The sequence below is a fragment of the Thalassophryne amazonica genome, chromosome 3 (genome assembly GCF_902500255.1).
Source record: "Thalassophryne amazonica chromosome 3, fThaAma1.1, whole genome shotgun sequence".
NCBI classification, from domain to species: domain Eukaryota; kingdom Metazoa; phylum Chordata; class Actinopteri; order Batrachoidiformes; family Batrachoididae; genus Thalassophryne; species Thalassophryne amazonica.
The window spans coordinates 127,069,836-127,091,519 of record NC_047105.1 but is presented as its reverse complement, the minus strand read 5'-3'; the positions used below and the strand labels follow the sequence as shown (position 1 = coordinate 127,091,519).

At 42.4% G+C, this 21,684-nt stretch overlaps 1 protein-coding gene across 1 annotated transcript; it reads left to right on the top strand.

Annotated features, from left to right (window-relative positions):
* Window positions 1-17,221: 17,221 nt before the first annotated feature.
* On the top strand, window positions 17,222-18,199 carry LOC117507562 (gastrula zinc finger protein XlCGF8.2DB-like; the record flags this gene model as incomplete). Its single annotated transcript, XM_034167425.1, has 1 exon — window positions 17,222-18,199. A coding segment is annotated over exon 1 (753 nt), but the record flags the coding sequence as incomplete, so codon positions are not given.
* Between the last annotated feature and the right edge of the window lie 3,485 nt (window positions 18,200-21,684).

Here is a 21,684-nt window from a genome sequence, read left to right as displayed (position 1 = left end):
TGTTGGAGTGTTGCTATGTCTCGTCTTTCACTTGTTGTCTGCTAGCTGCGACTGGTTGTGGAGACTCTGCTTCATTGGGGTATTTTATTACAAACACCTGGAAAAATAAATAAAAGTACTTAATTCTTTAACCAAAACTTCAAATCTAGGCTTGCATCATAGATGTACCTCCTGGCAAATTGTATCTGAATATTTAGATCTTTTGAAGAAAATCCTTCTCTAAACACTTCCATCATGAAGCTGTATAACTGGGAATACAAAATATCCTCATAAAATCAACAATAATAATAATAATTCATAATTAGTAATAGTAGTAATAATAATAAAGCAAACAGCTCTGGTATCGGAATAGTATCAGTATCGGAAGATATCCAAATTTAGGCATCACGTTCTGATCGGAAGTGAAAAAATGTGGATCGGTGCATCCCTATTTGACACTGGTGAGTAAACAGTGTTGTGGGACTCGTGCTTCATGTTCTTCACTTGCCAGATGTAGCAAGTTCATTTTCAGCCACATATAGAATGAAATCTGCTTAAAAAGCAATGTGTTTCAGTGATGTTAATGGTGCGGCAGAAGCATTTATCTGATTCAGGGTTCGCGTTTACACTGTCCTGATGTGAAATCAATAAGACAATGTATTTGTAACACATCTCCCAGGACATGTAGCTCCAAGTTGGGGGTAAAAGGAAATGTCATTTCTCTGTGTCTCACAGCGCAGTGGTGACGTGGGTTTTACAAACATATTTACGTTTGTTTTCTTTTAAACTCTGTGCCATTGACTGTGTGTATATATACTGGACAGAGGGTGTGAGATGTCACCCTTTGGTTTTCTATAGAGACCCAGAAAAGCAGAAATGACCCCTTTTCTCAGTGTCACCACATTGAGAGCCACGCCCACACTGATTCATGATAAATCCATGAATGCATAAAGGGGCGGAGTGTGGGGGTTGGGGGGGCTCTGTGTCTGACTGCAAAAAACCTGAACACGATGATTTGCTTGGTGTGGACAGAAACAGTTATGTGCCACGCATTTCTTTGGTTGCTGTGCATTAAGCCAACCTATCAACAGCTGCTAAACTTGGTAGCACCGTTAGCATACAATATTAAATAAGAGAGTTTCAGTTTGCATCAATATTGCAACAGGGATGTCTGAGACGATCCATTAGAATGTTTCACTGAACAACAAGTCGTATTATTCCAGGTGTTTGTAATAAAATACTCCAAACAGACAAGCGAGTGGCTCCATTACGGTCCGAGATTAGGAGAGGAGGAGTCAATGGACACAAACACTGTCACTCAAAGCAACCACGCCCACAATTGTAAAGAATTTTATTAATTAAAACATCTGAAACTAAGATGTTTGAAAAAAAATTCACTCAAGTAAAGGTGTCATGGAGGAGGAAACTACCTGTAGAGACCAAAACTGTTTTTTGTACTAGGCTGTAAACGTTTATTTCTGCTCTAAAGTTGGATGTTTTAAAATGGGCTTCTATGGGAACGTGCACTGTGTTTGATCCAGCCACGAGTGGGCAGTCAAGGAACTGCACAGCCTTTAAACAGTAGAAAAAAAAAACCTGTCATTTATTTATTTGAGCAAAACCAGGTGACTTGGCACCACTTTTTTTTTCTTCCTTGTCAAAGATAAAACTGCCCATTTTGAAAGTTTCCCTTTTGACAGTACGTGAGATCTCTCATCGCTCAGTCTAAAAAAGGAAACAAAACCTTCACATTCTGTGAGATACTGTCCAGTGATGACCGTATCAGCTACAAAAAATTGACAAGCCAACATTAGACACACAAGTTTTCAAGCCAGTCAAGGTGAAGTACGCGATGCAGCCGACACACAATGGCATGAGTCTGTAAGTACATGAAGAAAATGTGAAATGTGCAATGTGAAAGCAAACTATTGTGACCAAACATATACAAACATGAACCTTTTTTTCAGAGCTTGTTCCTGACTTTGATGTGTGAAAAAGCCATAGATTTATTTAGTTTGTTTAATTTCACAGGGATCTGAACATTTTTGGAAACCAGGCATGAGAGTTTAAAGTCACAGACTTGATAGCAAGGGATCTTCATTTCCCTGTCACATGAAAATCACAAAGGCTGTTAAATGCCAAATTGATCCTGTTTCATGACAGTAGGATAAGATAATTATTTAATGGTCCCACAGCAGTGAAATTTATGATGTTGAAGCAGAACAGAAACAGTCACAGAAGAACAATGCAGATATGCAAAAATAAGTTAAAAGGAAAACTAATTACCAAAATATGGAAGTCATGTTCTGTGCAGAATAACAATATATACAGTAGAATAAATTACACAAATTACACACTTTTTTTTGCCAGCTTGCACTCGGCCGAGACGGACGCACTTTTCTCTTCTCCCTCCCTCCTTATCTTTCCTGCTTCTGTGGCGTGTTGTCTGTGAGGCTGCAGCTTTGCTCTTCTGGAAAACGACAAAAATGGATCTGTTAAAGTGGTCTCTGAACGCAATTGACACTATTTTTTCTACAAGACATTCGGGGGCGGAGGACCCGACCTGTCCTGCCGGGATGCATGTGATGGGTTACGTGATGGACTCGTGGAGGAGATGGCAGGTCATGTGCCTTTACATGCTTTCTGTGGAGGACGTCGAAGATGTGTACATATTCTGCTTGGTGGTGACCGGCTTTCTGATGTGTGGAGCGGGCACTGTGCTGGTTTACCGGAAAATCAAGAAAGTGGAAGCAGCTTTGATTGGTCCTTCCAGGCTGCCCTACATGATTGATTTGATTGGGAAGGCAGTGGCTGCGCAGTCGGCGGGGGTTAACCGCGCGTTGGAAAACATCTTGAGCAGGATTGCAGCCCTGGAAACCCGCTCTGACCGTCTGTGAAGACCACATTCTACATTCAGATGCATTGAGAGCCACTCTGTTCTCAGAACTGTGGAATCTTTCAGGCGTCTGCTAATCTGGCTATTCATTTGGCTTCCCCAAATACAGCTGCACTTCAAGGTCGCTGTGATAAAACCTCCTCAGAAGATCAACACTTAAGCCTCACTCCCTGGTCTTCCCCCCTCCCCTCAGCTTCTCCAGCTCTGACGTTGACTGTGTTAGGACTGTTCAGGACTGCTCAGACTGCGCAGGGCTGCCCCCTCCCCTTCCAGGATTGTCGGACAAGGCCGTTGACGGCGCCAAACAGGCTGCCTCCGGAGTGTTCTGATAAACTGGACCTTTTCAAATCTCGGTTGTCATCCTGTGTCCTTGTTTTTGTCTGTGTGATTATTGTTTTTCTGTGCTGATGGGGATTTTTTTTTCCTCATTGCCGCTGTGTAATGCAGCGGCTATGAGGGGTTTTTTTTTTCTCCTTTTCCCTTGTGTTTTGCTTTCATATATATGTTTTATGTACCGGGCTGGCCTATGTGTTGTGTGTTGTGTGTGTGTTGTTTGTTATGGGTCGGTGTTGATTTGCTCAGCCCTGCTGTTGACCAAGGCAGGGATGTACATCTGGAGCTGGTCCCTGGGCGCCTAATGGGGACTTCTGCTCCTACTGGCAATTAGGATGGGTGAAATGCAGTAGACACATTTCATTGTGCAGGGAACATGTTCTTCTGTGCATATGACAATATTGTCATATGCACAGTCAAGTCATTTCAAATGGCAACTTTCTGGCTTTAAGAAACACTATAAGAAATCAGGAAAAATAATTGTGGCAGTCAGTAAAGGTTACTTTTTTAGACCAAGCAGAGGGAAAAAAATATGGACTCACTCAATTCTGAGGAATAAATTATGGAATCACCCTGTAAATTTTCATCCCCAAAACTAACACCTGCATCAAATCAGATCTGCTCGTTAGTCTGCATCCAAGTGGACTGACATGAATCATGGCTCCAACACGAGAGATGTCAGTTGAAACAAAGGAGAGGATTATCAAACTCTTAAAAGAGGGTAAATCATCATGCAATGTTGCAAAAGATGTTGGTTGTTCACAGTCAGCTGTGTCTAAACTCTGGACCAAATACAAACAACATGGGAAGGTTGTTAAAGGCAAACATACTGGTAGACCAAGGAAGACATCAAAGCGTCAAGACAGAAAACTTAAAGCAATATGTCTCAAAAATCGAAAATGCACAACAAAACAAATGAGGAACGAATGGAAGGAAACTGGAGTCAACGTCTGTGACCGAACTGTAAGAAACTGCCTAAAGGAAATGGGATTTACATACAGAAAAGCTAAACGAAAGCCATCATTAACACCTAAACCGGGAAAACCAAGGTTACAATGGGCTAAGGAAAAGCAATCGTGGACTGTGGATGACTGGATGAAAGTCATATTCAGTGATGAATCTCGAATCTGCATTGCGCAAGGTGATGATGCTGGAACTTTTGTCTGGTGCCGTTCCAATGAGATTTATAAAGATGACTGCCTGAAGAGAACATGTAAATTTCCACAGTCATTGATGATATGGGGCTGCATGTCAGGTAAAGGCACTGGGGAGATGGCTGTCATTACATCATCAATAAATGCACAAGTTTATGTTGATATTTTGGACACTTTTCTTATCCCATCAATTGAAAGGATGTTTGGGGATGATGAAATCATTTTTCAAGATGATAATACATCTTGCCATAGAGCAAAAACTGTGAAAACATTTCTTGCAAAAAGACACATAGGGTCATTGTCATGGCCTACAAATAGTCCGGATCTTAATCCAATTGAAAATCTTTGGTGGAAGTTGAAGAAAATGGTCCATGACAAGGCTCCAACCTGCAAAGCTGATCTGGCAACAGCAATCAGAGAAAGTTGGAGCCAGATTGATAAAGAGTACTGTTTGTCACTCATTAAGTCCATGCCTCAGAGACTGCAAGCTGTTATAAAAGCCAGAGGTGGTGCAACAGAATACTAGTGATGTGTTGGAGCGTTCTTTTGTTTTTCATGATTCCATAATTTTTTCCTCAGAATTGAGTGATTCCATTTTTTTTCCCCCCTGCTTGGTCTAAAAAAGTAACCGTTACTGACTGCCACAATTTTTTTTCCTGATTTCTTATAGTGTTTCTTATGTTGTGAAGGTGTAGGAACACGGACCCACAACAGGGTGCGTTAAATGAATGTGTAACACTTAAGGTGCTTTCTTGACCCTTTTATAGTATTTGGAAGTGGCAATATATTTACCTCTACCGTATGTACCAGCAGGAAAGGGAGAAATGGGCCGGATCAGACAGATTATAGATTCATAAGAGCCTAGGGGTGTATCAACATAAGACATAAACAGCACTTTGATTTAAAGTGAAGAATTATTTATATAGAATTGATTGTCAATGAACTCATGTGAACTAACAATACAATGGCAAAAAAATAAACAAGAGCGCTCTTTACCCAAAATAAAATAAAATATACCCGGATATAGTCCTTTAGTCATTTTTCAATGTCTGTTGTAGTCTAAGTGTTTTTATATATATATATATATATATATATATATATATATATATATATATATATTTTTTTTTTTTCTTCTCATTTTTAACACTGGGTTACACCTTCCCCCCCTAGAATCATGCAAGTCCCTTTGCATGGGATCGGTTGCATAGAAATAACAGGTGCTTGTGCAGTTTCAGTGCTTGTGTCACTTCCTCTGTCAGTTGAGTGTGTTTTGTTTTCCTTTATTCCACTTCCACATTTCCTTCCTCTTCACAGGTAAGTATGTCAGGTAAGTTGGTTCCACTTTCAGTTTCTTTGTCATTGCTTGATTGTTCTCCATTTGTTTCATTTTCCTCCGGGATTCCACAATCAGGTGAGATGTCGCAATCAGGTGAGTTGTCACAATCAGGTGAGATGTCGCAATCAGGTGAGTTGTCGCAATCAGGTGAGTTGTCGCAATCAGGTGAGTTGTCGCAATCAGGTGAGATGTCGCAATCAGGTGAGTTGTCACAATCAGGTGAGTTGTCGCAATCAGGTGAGATGTCGCAATCAGGTGAGTTGTCGCAATCAGGTGAGATGTCACAATCAGGTGAGTTGTCGCAATCAGGTGAGATGTCGCAATCAGGTGAGATGTCACAATCAGGTGAGTTGTCACAATCAGGTGAGATGTCGCAATCAGGTAAGTTGTCACAGTCAGCTGAGATGTCGCAATCGGGGTTTAGAATCTTTTGGGCATGCCATTGGTTTTGGAATTTCATAGACCCGAGTGAATGTCTGGGGAATTTGCACTGGTTGCTCTTTGTACCAATAGGCATCCGCAAGTTCTGGCTCTGAAAGGTCATGTTCCTCATTTTGTTCAGGACTTTGTCGAGTTTTTGGCCTGGGGCCACGTTTTGGTTTGGCAGGGGTCTCTTCGGCAGGTGCCAGAAAACTGCAGGGAAGCAAGAGATTGCGGTGGACTGTGCGGACTGGGCCTTGGTTTGTTTCAGGCTTGATAGTATAGACTGGTAAGTCGCCTGCTTGATCCACCACAGTGTGAATGTCGGCTAGTTTTTTGTGTTTACCCCTGAGCCGAACTGCACGGACCAAAACTCGGTCGCCAGGTTCCAACTTGGAGGGTTTGACACGCAAGTCAAATCTTGTCGTGTTTCTTTCAGCCATTTTGTGTGCATTTTCAGCTGCTAGTTTGTAGCTTTCTTGGAGAGTTGTCTTGAGATTTTCTATGTACTGAGAGTGTGACTTGAAATTTTTGATGTTATAGGGCAATCCGAATGCTAAATCGACTGGCAATCTTGGCTGACGCGCAAACATTAACTCATATGGGGCAAAACCAGTTGTGTCATTTTTTGTACAATTGTATGCATGTACAAGTGGTTTGACAAAGTTGTGCCACTGTGACTTATCTTTTTCTTCCAAGGTACCAAGCATGCTTAAGAGAGTTCTGTTAAAGCGTTCTACCGGGTTACCTCTGGGGTGATACGGCGTTGTTCGGATTTTGCGAATGCCCATGATTTTGCAGAGCTCTTGTATCAGGTGGGATTCAAATTCTGGCCCTTGATCACTTAGCAACTGCTCAGGAACTCCATAATGGACAAGGAAGTGGTCCCAGAGGGCTTTTTGGGCTCTTTGATTTGCAGTGGGAATGGCAAGTGAGCATTTTGTGAAGTGATCAGTTAGTACGAGCACATCCTTTGTGTTGCTGTGATCGGGTTCAATGGACAGAAAGTCCATGCACACTAGTTGGAGGGGCCTGGTGGACAATAAAATCGGGTTCTCGCAAGATCTAGGGTGCGTTCAGTGCCTAGGTGGCCCATATCACAATGGAGGCTTTTGAAGACTGTGTAACGGAGCTGTTCAGGTAAGACAAGTTGGTAAGTAACATTTCCTCCATCTTGACGTGTTCGGTACAAGATATTTTGAATTTCAAGTCTATTCAACTCTCTCAGTAACAGATTGATGTCAGGGAGTTCGGTTCGTACTGTCGGAGGTACTTTTTCACCTGTTTCAATTTGTGTTATGACTTCTCGCAAGCAAGGGTCTGTTCTTTGTTCATTTCTGATTTGTTCAAGGGACAAGTGGGGCACAATTGGAAGACCACCACAAGCTGTTTCATTGACAAAATCATCTGGGATGGCAGCTACATTAGCAGCTAGTAAGTGTATAGGTGGGCTGGTGTCGCTAGGAGAACTGACAAGGACAAGGTGTTTCTCGCAAACTGCAGACACTACTTCTGGACTTAGGCTGTTCTCTGTTGGGGACAGGTGAGTCTGTGTGAACTGCTGTATGCGGTCAAGTTCTTTTTGGGACACTGCATCATTTACTAGCTCGCCATGTGGTCGCCTGGAGAGACCATCTGCGTCGGAGTTAAGCTTTCCTGCTCTGTACTGGAGCTTAAGGTTAAACGTGGACAGAGCAGCTAGCCACCGATAGCTCATGGCATCCATCTTAGCTGTAGTCAACACATACGTCAAGGGGTTGCTGTCAGTCATGACAGTGAACTGGTTTCCATATAAGTAGTCAGCAAACTTTTCAGTGACTGCCCACTTGAGGGCTAGGAATTCTAGCTTATGAGCGGGGTAACGGGACTCGCTCTTTGATAGCCCCCGACTTGCATAGGCTATAACCCTAGTCTGACCATTTTGCTGCTGATAGAGGGCGGCGCCAAGTCCTGTAGTGCTAGCATCTGTGTGGAGCGTGGCAACTGAGGGTCAGCAAAACCTAGGACAGGCGCACTAGTGAGCTTCTCAATGATTGTGCGGAAGGCAAGTTCACATGCAGGAGTCCATCTGTCACCGAATGCCATTTTGGGATCATGATACTGCACAGATTTTGCTTTGGGCTTTGAACTTTTGCGCAAAGGTGGGTAGCCGGCAGTGAGGTCAGTGAGCGGCTTTACAATGCTAGAGTAGCCTTGGATAAATCGCCTGTAGTACCCTGAAAAGCCTAGGAAGGAGCGGAGCTGTTTAAGATCACGAGGGGCAGGCCAGGTACTCAGGGCTTTAACCTTCTCAGGGTCTGTTTCTACCCCTTGGTGGGACACAATGTGGCCAAGATATTTGACAGATCTTTGAAAAAACCTACACTTCTCAGGCGAGAGTTTGAGGCCGTACTCTTTGAGCCGATTAAAAACTTTCATCAAACGGACCTCATGTTCTTCAGGTGTCTTTGAGAAAACTATGATGTCATCGAGAAACACAATCACCTCTTTTAGGTTCATGTCACCCATACATCTTTCCATAAGGCGCTGGAAAGTGCTGGGTGCGTTTGTGATGCCTTGGGGCATTCTATTGAATTCCCAGAAGCCGATGGGACACACAAACGCCGTTTTTGGTTTGTCCAGCTCCTCTACCTCAATTTGGTAGTACGCTGACTTTAAGTCAAGGACGGAGAACCATTGCGAACCTGTCAGGGTGGAGAACGTCTCCTCTAAGTTCGGGAGGGCGTAAGCATCCTTTACAGTTTGCATATTAAGCTTTCTGTAATCTATACAGAGACGGACTTCGCCATTTTTCTTGCGCACTACTACAATGGGCGAAGAAAAAGGAGAGGTGGACTCTCTGATTACGCCAGCTCGTTGGAGGTCTTGCAAGTGCTTACGAACCGCTTCCAGGTCGCTGGGATGTATGGGGCGCATTCTGTGTTTGAATGGTGTTTCGTCTGATAGTTTGATTGTGTGTTTCACTTGATCTGTTTTACCAAAGTCAAGGTCATTTTGTGCAAAAACCTCTGGCATTTGACTTAGTTTTTGTGTTATGCGTTCTTTCCATTCAGCGCTGATAGGTGAAGACTCAAAGTTGAAAGTGATGTTTGTTTTCTGTTCAGTTTGGCCTTTTGGAGGTTTCACTGTGTGCTCTTTTGACAGGACTCTTTGGTATGCACTGATTTCACCGATTACACATTTTTGCGGGATTGTCACATCGTGTTGGGATTCGTTGGTAAGTATAACCGGGACAAGGTAAGGTGCTCGTTCAGGTAGGTCGAGGAGGCAAGACTTTACAAGGATGCCACCAGGTAAGGCAGACAATTTCGGGTGCTGTAACAGGACTGACTTCTCATTGTTGCAGGCTGATGCAACAACACAGCCTTCCAGGACTACAGTTTGACCAGCTTGGACTAACTGGGGCTCTTTGTTGTGCATGGTCACTAAGCTGAGATTACCATCTTTGGACTGATTGTGCCGTACCTCAAGTACTTTTAACACTGCCTTATAGCCATGGGACATTGTAGGCTGCAGTTCAGAACAAGCATTATAGTACATCTCATACAGTACATCCAATGTGTTCGTGCCAATTAACACCAGGGACTGTGAAGCGGCACGCACATCAGGGACAACTAAGCCAAGTGTAGGCACTTCAGCTTCGACACCCAGGAAATCTTTGGGAAAAGTAAGCTGCAACTCAATGTAGCCTAAGTACGGTACAGATTGGCCATTGGCTCCCTCAACTTCTAACAGTTCAAAGAGTGGCTTTATCTCATAAGTGGACAAATGTTGCTTGTAGTATGACTCAGGGACAGTTGTGACTTGGGAGCCAGTGTCTAACAAACAGTTCACTGAGTGGCCATTCACTTTCACTTCTGCAGTACTTTTTGTGCCAGTTAAACCAGATGGGAGCTTGAAGGTGTCTGTTTTGGTGAGTGACTTTAGTTTAGCACGTGTTTTGAAAGGCACTTTTTGGTTGGTCTGAGGGGGACGGATACAATCTTGAGCAGCCTCTGTTTGTCCCTCAACAGAGGCAGCCTTTAGTTTAAAGGGGCAAGGCTGTTTTGGCTGTCCCAGATTTGTCTTTTCACTCTTAGTTCTTTTCGTTTTGCAGCCACGAGGGCTGGGTTTGGTTCTGACCCACAGTTAGCAACTATGTGCCCGTCCTCCCCACAGCGGAAGCAATACCAGGGTTTGGGCCTTGTACTGGGACGGCTGTGTGAAGGTTCAGGGGTGGTATGGTCAGGTTTTTTATTTTCAGGTTTCGTTGTGTTGTCTTTCTTTGGAGCGTGATGTGTCTTTTGTTTCATGACTGCAGCTAATTGGCTTTTCAGATCAGCAACTTGTTTTTCAACTCTTTTATACTGCTTGACTCTGTTTCGGTTGGGTTTGTGTTCGTTTCTGTGACGGTTTGTTCGTGAGAGACTGCTTTTTGTTTGGTGGCATTGAAGTGTTTTTTCATTCGTGTGTTTTTGACTTCTTGTCTGTTTTCAGCAGTGCGAAGGAAGAGTAATAGCTCGGCAAAAGAAGGTGGATCTCTTTGTTTTAGCTCTGACTGCAGTTCTGTCAACAGGCCATCGTCCCAACAGCCTCTATTAAACTGTTTCACAAATTGTCTGTTCATGTAATTTTGTTCAATACCTCCTCTACGCATTGCAAGATTTAATGCCACCTGCAGGCGATGCAAGTAAGCTGAAGGTCTCTCACCCGGATCTTGGAGAGTGTTCATGAATCATACAGGCAGTTCTTCACCATCTTCAACTGTGCCAAAGGCTGAGTCCAAAAGCTTAAGATAGGCTTTAGGGGTCGCTTCAGGCCCAAGAGGACGGATAACATCAGAAGCAGGAGCAAGCAAACTTTCCAGAATTCTCAGAGTTTTTCCAAGTCAGAAAGAGAAGAATCTTCAATCAGGTGGTCAACATGAAAACACCACGTTTCGTAGTCAGCTTCACTGTAAGGTCTGGGTGCTTTACCAGAAAAAGCATGCAGTCTTAATGAGGAGTGAGAACTTCGTGTCTTTTCTGCATTTTTAACAACATGCTCAACTACGATTTTCTGGATTTCAGGTGGGCTAAGATTGTCTGGACTCAACATTTGAGATGTCACATTTTGTCTGAGGGGGCTTTGATATGAGTAGTGGAAGGGTTTTGGAGTGTGTGGGGCTTCAACTTGATGTGGAGGTGAGATTGAACTCTGTGCGGGCTCAATGGGAGTGTTTGGCTCAGCATCTGCAGTACCAATGGACTTTTCAATGGTAGACATAACCTCCCGCAACACATCTTCATAGTCTTTCCCACTTAACTTGGCTAAATCCTTTAGTTCACTAAGGTACGTGTTAGTAGCACAACCCCCTACTGTCCTGCTGTACACATCTTTCAAAGCCTGAATGCAGTATTTAAGATCAGGATTGTCAGTGGGTACAAATGTGTAAGGCAAAGATGGAGCTAAAGTTTGTAGAGCTCTACCGGATTCCAACTCAATAATCCTGCTGTCTTTAAATACGGATGACTCAGGAACAGTTAACACCCTAGTAATTGTACCATGCTGCTCTAGGTACTCCAAAAGCTCTTCACCTTTTTCCTGATCCAGTAAAACCACTAACAATAAGTGCATTCGGAACTTTGACACCAAGTTTTTCGTCAAACTCCATTCTGACAGTGTTTAAACTGTTTAGTCTGATTCCTGGGGGTTATTCCTATGTTACACAACTCTCTAGGCTCCTGGCTGGGCTCGCCACTTTATGTAACACTTAAGGTGCTTTCTTGACCATTTTATAGTATTTGGAAGTGGCAATATATTTACCTCTACCGTATGTACCAGCAGGAAAGGGAGAAATGGGCCGGATCAGACAGATTATAGATTCATAAGAGCCTAGGGGTGTATCAACATAAGACATAAACAACACTTTGATTTAAAGTGAAGAATTATTTATATAGAATTGATTGTCAATGAACTCATGTGAACTAACAATACAATGGCAAAAAAATAAACGAGAGCGCTCTTTACCCAAAATAAAATAAACCCGGGTATAGTCCTTTAGTCTTTTTTCAATGTCTGTTGTAGTCTGATAAGTGTTTTGTTTTTTTGTTTTTTTTAAGAGGTTCGTTCAGTGTTCAGTGTGTTTGTAACCAGTCGGGCTACAAGCTACCAGTTCATTTGACTCTTTGGGCTGGGGCTCGCCATCCAGTACTGGAAATCTTGATCCGTTCTTCCCTTGCACGTCTGCAATTCGAACTTTGATCCAAACCATAAAACTTGACCTATGGATCAGGTCAGAATAAAGTAGCTTAAAATATGTACTATAGAACTACAATACCCATAAACTACTGTGTACATTCATTTTTCAAAAATAAAACATGTTGTACAACATTTTGAATTCCTAAGGTTTACAATTACATCATTACCATATCAATATACCAAATAAAATAGTTGGAATGTGGTAATACAGTAATCATACTAGTTCCATCCCTTACCAAAAAATAGTACTGGTAAGTATATAAAAAGTAAACTAGAAGTATACTTGAAACATGCTTGCATATACTACTTTTTGGTAAGGGATTGTTTGGAGTGCATAGTCAGTACACATCAAAAATAACACAACACACCTTTAAAGTGCATTTGGAATACTTATTGGCTTCTCGATCTAATCATATGTACCAAAAGATTAGGAAAGTGGCAGTGAATTGCACTTGTAGTTTTCCTGCTACTGTTCCCAGTGCTTAAGAACTATGTTAACAGCTTAGCTGATAGACTGTCGCTTCAAAACGAGCAGAAATATACAACCTTTTACAACAAAAACATAAAACTTTACATTGTACCTTTTAGTTACATTGCTGATTTAATAAACCAACACACAAATAATCATTTTGGCCTAATAAAATGGCATTTTTACAGTGAAAAATGCTAGCGGAGATTAGCATGCTATGTTAGCACAATTCATTGTGTATGGGACTCACCGATACAGGGCACAATGTGCTAACAAGGCTACGGGGTTTCCAGAGGCTTCCGTGGGCACTCGGCACTTCAGTATCTTAAGATTTAACAAAGGCTTTGTCACAAATATGCAACGTATGATAATTCAGGCAGTTATAGCATTGGTTTGTGCTTACCAAGCAACAACTGTATCAGTAGAAGAAAACCAATTTCCACACGTTAGCTCTTACAACACACGAGCAGGGAGTTCTCTGGTCAGCGTCTGATGAGAGACTGAGCAAGGCGCAGCATTGTGCAATGCCCCGTGGCTCAACCGTTGACCTTATTGGTTAATATCACACCAGACTTAACTGCTATTGGTTGCTCAGTGTGTCAATCAAAACAACATTTTAACTTAAGCTTACAACTTTTTAACTCTTTTTTTTAGCATGTTTATGTCAACATATTTATGAACTTATATTTGTTATTTTATCACTATTTATGCTCTTGTGATTTTTTTCTTTTTAACCAAGTGTTTATGAATATATATATTTTTTTCTCTCATTTTTAACACTGGGTTACAAACGGACAATGGATAAGCCAAACAGTAACAATTTAATGTTGTGAAGTGCACAACGGAATACAGACAAACAGTTTTGGTACCACAGACAATTATATGTAGCGTGACGTGTGGGCAGGCTTGAGGATAGGAGACATCCGTCCCGAACCGAGCCGGATCCCACACGGCCTTCACCGCCAACGGATCTGAAGAACACCGGAGCTGCCAAGTCCTGGATCCCCAGGTGGCCACCGTCTCCAGCTGTCAGACCTGGTACTGCTGGCAGAGAACAGAAACAGTATTGATGAGTGTGAGTTCGCACACTCAGTAATCCCACAGTCTGTGTTCTTTTGGGAGGGAGCACCTCCACCTCCAGTCACACACTCGTGCAGCTCCTGTCTAACCACTTATCTGGTTGGAGTGTGAAGCAAAGCCGTCGCTGATCACACCAAACGCCAATCCTTCAGATAAGGCACACCACAGGAAAACAGCTGCAAAGAAGTTCAGACTCTAAGTCAGAGTTAAGTGTAGCAGAGAAATTACCTCTCTAGTGGCTGATTTCTCAGCGGGGAGGTGGAGTTGTAGTCCGGCCTTTATGGTGGTGGTGATGAACTGTGGATGAGTGACAGCTGCCACTCCCGGTTGCTCCGACGCCCTCTCCTGCTTGAAGCCCGCACTTCAAGCAGGGCGCCATCTGGTGGTGGTGGGCCAGCAGTACCTCCTCTTCAGCGGCCCACACAACATCTTAAAGCCAGAAAGTTGCCATTTGAAATGAATTTAGTTTTGTGTCATGTCTGTGATCTGCTTTTTTCTACAAAATTAAACAACTGAATGAACATCCTCCGAGGCCGGTGATTCCATAATTTTTGCCAGGGGTTGTATGTAAGTCCCACCGGAGTATAAGTTGCAGGGCCTCCCAGACTAGTGAAAAAATAAAAAGCAACTTAAACTCCAGAAAATACTGTAATTAAATTAATTGGCTTGTACGAGGGCTGTCAATAAAGTATAGGTCCTTTTTATTTTTTTCAAAAACTATATGGATTTAATTCATATGTTTTTACGTCAGACATGCTTGAACCCTCGTGCGCATGCGTGAGTTTTTCCACGCCTGTCGGTGACGTCATTCGCCTGTGAGCACTCCTTGTGGGAGGAGTCGTCCAGCCCCTCGTCGGAATTCCTTTGTCTGAGAAGTTGCTGAGAGACTGGCGCTTTGTTTGATCAAAATTTTTTCTAAACCTGTGAGACACATCGAAGTGGACACGGTTCGAAAAATTAAGCTGGTTTTCGGTGAAAATTTTAACGGCTGATGAGAGATTTTGAGGTGATACTGTCGCTTTAAGGACTTCCCACGGAGCGAGACGTCTTGCAGCATTCCCAGGCGCCGTCGTCAGCCTGTTTCAAGCTGAAAACCTCCACATTTCAGGCTCTATTGATCCAGGACGTCGTGAGAGAACAGAGAAGTTTCAGAAGAAGTCGGTTTCAGCATTTTATCCGGATATTCCACTGTCAAAGGAGATTTTTTTTAATGAAAGACGTGCGGACGGGTCCGTGCGTTGGGACGCAGCCGGCGCGGTGCGGCGGCACAGGAAAAACACCTCCGTGTTGATAACCATTTGTAAAATCCAGGCGGCTTTTGATGGCTTTCAGTGGAGTGAGTATATGAGAAATTGTTTAACAGCTGGACATGTTCCAACTTGTCCTTAAGGCTTCCAACGGAGGTGTTTTTCCTGCGGCGGAGCGTCGCAGCGGCTGCGAGCCGACGCTGCAATACGCCCGCACGTCTTTCATTAAAAAAATCTCCTTTAACAGTGGAATATCCGGATAAAATGCTGAAACCGACTTCTTCTGAAACTTCTCTGTTCTCTCACGACGTCCTGGATCAATAGAGCCTGAAATGTGGCGGTTTTTAGCTTGAAACAGGTTGACGACGGCGCCTGGGAGCGCTGCGTGACGTCCCGCTGTGTTGGAAGTCCTTAAAGCGACAGTATCACCTCAAAATCTCTCATCAGCCGTTAAAACTTTCACCGAAAACCAGCTTAATTTTTCGAATCGTGTCCACGAATGACGTCACCGACAGGCGTGGAAAAACTCACGCATGCGCTCGAGGGTTCAAGCATGTCTGACGTAAAAACATATGAATGAAATCCATATAGTTTTTGAAAAAAATAAAAAGGACCTATACTTTATTGACAGACCTCGTATATGTTTTCATGAGTTGTAATGTCACTGTAGATGTGTTCATATCATATTTCACGAATTTTGGCATCTTGTTCAAGTCGTGATAATAAATTAATGAAGCATTTTAAATGGGGGAAACTCAACAAAGTGCTGCACATTTCTCCAGAAGAACATTGAACAAAAATCCCCATATCTCAAAGTAAAACCAATTAAAACCACAAAAGAAAAACTCAGCAGTGGGTCACCATTCTGACTCTGGCCTGCTTCAGGTTTCTTCTTCAGTGTCATCAGAGGGAATTTTTCCTTACCACTGTTGCCTGTGTGCTTGCTCTCTGGGTTACTAAGGTTAGACCTTACTTGTGTGAAACACCTTAAGGCAGTTTTGTTGTGATTTGGCCCAGTATCAATGTAATAATTGAATAGTAATTGAATTGAAAACTAATTTTACGCAGTAGAAAATAAATGTTTTACAAATCATCTTAAAGTTGCCTTTCTAATGTCAACAGGCAGCCTGTTCCACAAGGTACAAGCATGGCAAGAAAAGGCTCTGAAGCCAGCTGACTTCTTTTTAACATTTGAGACACAGCAAGTCTGCGTCCAAGGACACGAGGAGCCACATAAGGCTGAACAGGTTCAGCAAAATAGTTGAGTTCATGACCATTTAAAGCCTTATATGTCAGCAACAAAACCTTGAAATCTGCTCTTTGAGTCACATGGAGCCAGTGAAGCGAAGCCAGAACGGCTGTGATTAAATCTCCTGGTTTTCTTCAAAACTCAAGTGGTAGTATTCAGTGCCATCTGTAGATATCTCATATCATATTGTGGCAATCCAGAAAATAATACATTACACAGGCTGAATTAAAATGTGTGAAATGTAAAACCAGTCCTCCTGATGTACATTTCCACTTTTAGTCTAGGCAACTGGTGCAGAGGGCGACACATTTCAAAATGCCGCCACATGTGAAAATTATTAGTACTCCCTAAAATATCATTGTGCCAAGTTTCATGCTTTTGTCACTAACTGAGCAATTCTGGCACCTTCCGCCTGGACTGTTTATCAATTCCATCAGTGCAATAACTCACTGTTGTCAAGCCAAACTCACCACTCTATTTTAATGTTTTGTTCAAACATTTGTTAATTTAATTGTTTCTTTGCAGACATGCAGCCGTTGTTGGTGATTAAAGAAGAAACTCTCCCTCAACACCAGGAATGGAATCTGAGTGTTGACCAGCAGGACATTAAAGAAGAGAAGCTGTGGATAAGTCAGCAGGGAGAGCAGCTTCAGCAGCTGGAGGAGGCAGATCTCACCAAGTTTGGTTTCACTGCCGTCTCTGTGAAGAGTGAAAATGATGATGAAAAACCAGAGTCTTCACAGCTTCATCAAAGTCGAAGTAATGAGAGCACAGAGGCTGAGCCTGTAGCCAGCAGCTCATCTGTACACAGAACACTGACAGCAGAAGCTGATGAAGGACCACAACCAGCCAGCAACTCAGGTCCAAACAGTCATTTACAACCAGGAACCAGTGGTAGGAGTTCAGACAGTTCTGGAAGTGAGACTGATGACAGTTATGACTGGAAACAGTCCAGAGTATGTCAGAAAAGTTTTAACTGTCAAAAAAATGCCAATATTGTTCATTCAGGCAACACTGATGAGAAACAATTTAAAGGCTCAAAATATGGAAGAGCATCTGGTCACATGAACAACTCAGAGCAACAGAGCTGTTCTAATTGGGATAAAACACATACACAGAAAGGCACTGTGAAAATACACATGAAAAGTCATACAGTACAAAAACCATTTAGCTGTTCTGAATGTGGTCAAAGATTTGGACTAAAGGGCAACCTGAAAACACACGTGAGAATTCATTCAGGACACAAACCATTTGGCTGTTCTGAGTGTGGTAAAAGATTTGGACAAAAGAGCGATCTGAAAAAACACATGATAATTCATTCAGGACACAAACCATTTGCTTGTTGTGAATGTGGTCAAAGATTTGGACTAAAGAGCTACCTGAACAGACACATGAGAATTCATTCAGGACACAAACCATTTGGCTGTTCTGAGTGTGGTAAAACATTTGGACAAAAGAGTGATCTAAAAAAACACATGATAATTCATACAGGAACCAAACCATTTGGCTGTTCTGGGTGTGGTAAAAGATTTGGACAAAAGAGCAATCTGAAAACACACATGATAATTCATACAGGACACAAACCATTTGGCTGTTCTGAGTGTGGTCAAAGATTTGGACAAAAGGACAACCTGACAACACACATGATAATTCATACAGGACACAAACCATTTCCTTGTTCTGAATGTGGTCAAAGATTTGGACAAAAGGGCAACCTAAAAACACACATGAGAATTCATTCAGGACACCAACCATTTGGCTGTTCTGAGTGTGGTAAAAGATTTGGACAAAACAGCGATCTGAAAACACACATGATAATTCATCCAATACACCAACCATTTTGCTGTTCTGAATGTGGTCGAAGATTTGGACGAAAGGGCAACCTGGAAACACACATGAGAATTCATTCAGGACAAAAACCATTTGGCTGTTCCAAGTGTGGTCGAAGATTTGGACAAAGGGGCAACCTGAAAAGACACATGAGAATTCATTCCGGACAAAAATAGACAAAAGTTTTACAAATTGGAATTAACACCAAAGAACAAAATCGCAGCCATAAACCTATTTGCAACACCAGTGGTGACCTATGGGTTTGGCATAGTAGACTGGCCACAGCATGAGCTTAATGAGTTAGATACTAAAACCAGGAAGATGCTCACCCTCCGCAAAGTTACATAGAGAAATCAGTGCATGGACAGAATATATCTCCCTCATAGAGATGGCGGTCTGGGTCTCACTGAAATCAACCAGGCCTACAGAGCATCGATAATAAGTAATGATCAGTCCTTGAAGTGTTCTGAAGCAGAAATCATGAAAAAGGTAGCACAACAATGAGACATTTTCTCAACAACCTCCATTATAAAATTGGCAGATAACCTTGGCGGAGCCCTTGTAGAAGAGAGAGAAAGCAACAAAAGTTGGCTAATTATAGCCAGAAGAGCTACCGTAATTGAGCCTATAACTAGCCTAGCACACCTTGCTGATGAAAAATGCTAAAGCCGATAACTAGAGCATAAAGCCCAATAGTGTCGCTGCACCCTACAATAACAATCGTAACAACCAATACATATAACAACAAACTATTAACATTAACTTAAACAGAACCGGCTATGTTGTACATGCCTGGAAAAAGTCCTCACCTTGTCATTTAGGTCCAAATGACATGGTCATTTTGTGTCATTACACATGCATTTTAATTTGTTTAGGGCATTTCTAATACAAGAAATGTGAAAATATAAAAAATTCTAAAATTATCAGAGGAAACTGCTCCTTGAGTGAGGACCAGCGTCCCCCCACTCTCGAAATTAATTTCTGCTCGTGTGCAGTGGGTTTCTGCTCTCTCGCTTGAAAGTTGGGGGAGGGTTTTAGCACTGTCGAGAGGGAACAAGGGATTGGTACTAGCTCTGCTGTGCTTGGTAGTTTCTGAAGAGCAAGATTTGATTGACAGCCTATTTCTCTGACACAGAAGTCAGTCTGCTAAAATGAAGACAGTGGCATTAATCAATTATCGCCCCATTTCTGCTTAAAACTTAACTCCAGTCATCATCTATCTCAGCGACAGATCTCTGAACCTTCTGTACAAAAATCACTTCCACATAAATTCAGCATTATTGAATAATAAATTACAGAAAGTACTAAAAGTCACCTGAGGTTAATGAAACCCGGCGTGTCTGAGTCTGACTCTCTACACCAAAACTGATCAAAGGGAATAATGTGATTATTAATCATCAGATGACAATGTCAAACCTCTTAAATCACATCAAACCATTACACCTCCACCTCCCTGAAGAAGACAACGGTATCTCCCTTTGATCAGAAACAACCAATCACAGCAGAGCTAGTACCAATCCCTCATTTCCTCCCCCAGGTTTTGAGCGAGCAAGCAGGAACCCACTGCATGTGAGCAGAAATTAACTTTGAGAGGATGGGGGGGCGCATTGGTCCTCGCTCACAGTGTGTGCAAATTATCTCTGCGTGTGCACACAGTTAACACTAGGACTCCCAGAACTTTAACACAACAAGAAATGCCAAGGCCTTCAGTTTAACATGTAGCATTCTGAAGGGTTGGAATGTGTGGGCGGTAATGGTGTCATCGCATTCCATTTGGCAGAATGCTAAAGGTATTCATGCACGCTATAAAATGATGGTTTGGAAAAGGTTGTATATTGTATATTTCTTAGCCCATTATCAGTACCTTGAATTGATGTTTCTCCAGGGCCAGTGAGCTGGAAAGCAGGGTTTATTGTGGGGGACTGGGCCCCTGCGCTGATTGTGGCATTGCTATATATAGTACATAAATCATTTTTTACTAATCTGTTGACTACAGCCTAAAATAATGTTGTTGTCCATTCGGCTGCTCCCGTTTTTGTTCAGGGTCGCCACAGCGGATAGATCCGCATTGGTACTTGGCACAAGTTTTACGCCGGATGCCCTTCCTGACGCAACTCCAATGTTACCTGGAGAAACACACACAGCCGCTGGTGTTCCAAAGAGTTCTCCCATCCAAGTACTAACCAGATGCCGTACTGCTTAGCTTCTGAGATCTGACGGGATCACTCTGACACAGAACAGACCGACTGCACTTTCTTTGCCTTGTAATTTACCCCCAAACAAAATACAGCGAAAGTGCCATGTTTCTGATGGGGACATACAGTAGTGTTCAGAATAATAGTAGTACTGTGTGACTTAAAAGATTAATCCAGGTTTTGAGTATATTTCGTATTGTTACATGGGAAACAAGGTACCAGTAGATTCTCGCAAATCCAGTAAGACCAAGCCTTCATGATATGTACACTCTTAAGGCTATGAAATTGGGCTATTAGTAAAAAAAAGTAGAAAAGGGGATGTTCACGTAGTAGAATCTGCTTTTGACGCTACAAACTCAAAACTATTATGTTCAAACTGCTTTTTTAGCAATCCTGTCAATCACTAAACTAGTATTTAGTTGTATAACCACAGTTTTTCATGATTTCTTCACATCTGCGAGGCATTAATTTTGTTGGTTTGGAACCAAGATTTTGCTTGTTTACTAGTGTGCTTGGGGTCATTGTCTTGTTGAAACATCCATTTCAAGGGCATGTCCTCTCAGGCAACATGACCTCTTCAAGTATTTTGACATATCCAAACTGGTCCATGATACCTGCTATGCGATATATAGGCCCAACACCATAGTAGGAGAAACATGCCCATATCATGATGCTTGCACCACCGTGCTTCACTGTCTTCACTGTGAACTGTGACTTGAATTCAGAGTTTGGGGGTCGTCTCACAAACTGTCTGTGGCCCTTGGACCCAAAAAGAACAGTTTTACTCTCATCGGTCCACATAATATTCCTCTATTTCTCTTTAGGCCAGTTGATGTGTTCTTTGGCAAATTGTAACCTCTTCTGCACATCTTTTATTTAACAGAGGGACTTTGCGGGGGATTCTTGCAAATAAATTAGCTTCACACAGGCGTCTTCTAATTGTCACAGCACTTACAGGTAACTCCAGACTGTCTTTGATCATCCTGGAGCTGATCAATGGGTGAGCCTTTGCCATTCTGGTTATTCTTCTATCCATTTTGATGGTTGTTTTCCATTTTCTTCCACGCGTCTCTTTTTTGTCCAATTTAAAGCATTGGAGATCATTGTAGATGAACAGCCTATAATTTTTTGCACCTACATATAAGTTTTCCCCTCTCCAATCAACTTTTTAATCAAACTACGCTGTTCTTCTGAACAATGTCTTGAACGTCCCATTTTCCTCAGGCTTTCAAAGAGAAAAGCATGTTCAACAGGTGCTGGCTTCATCCTTAAATAGG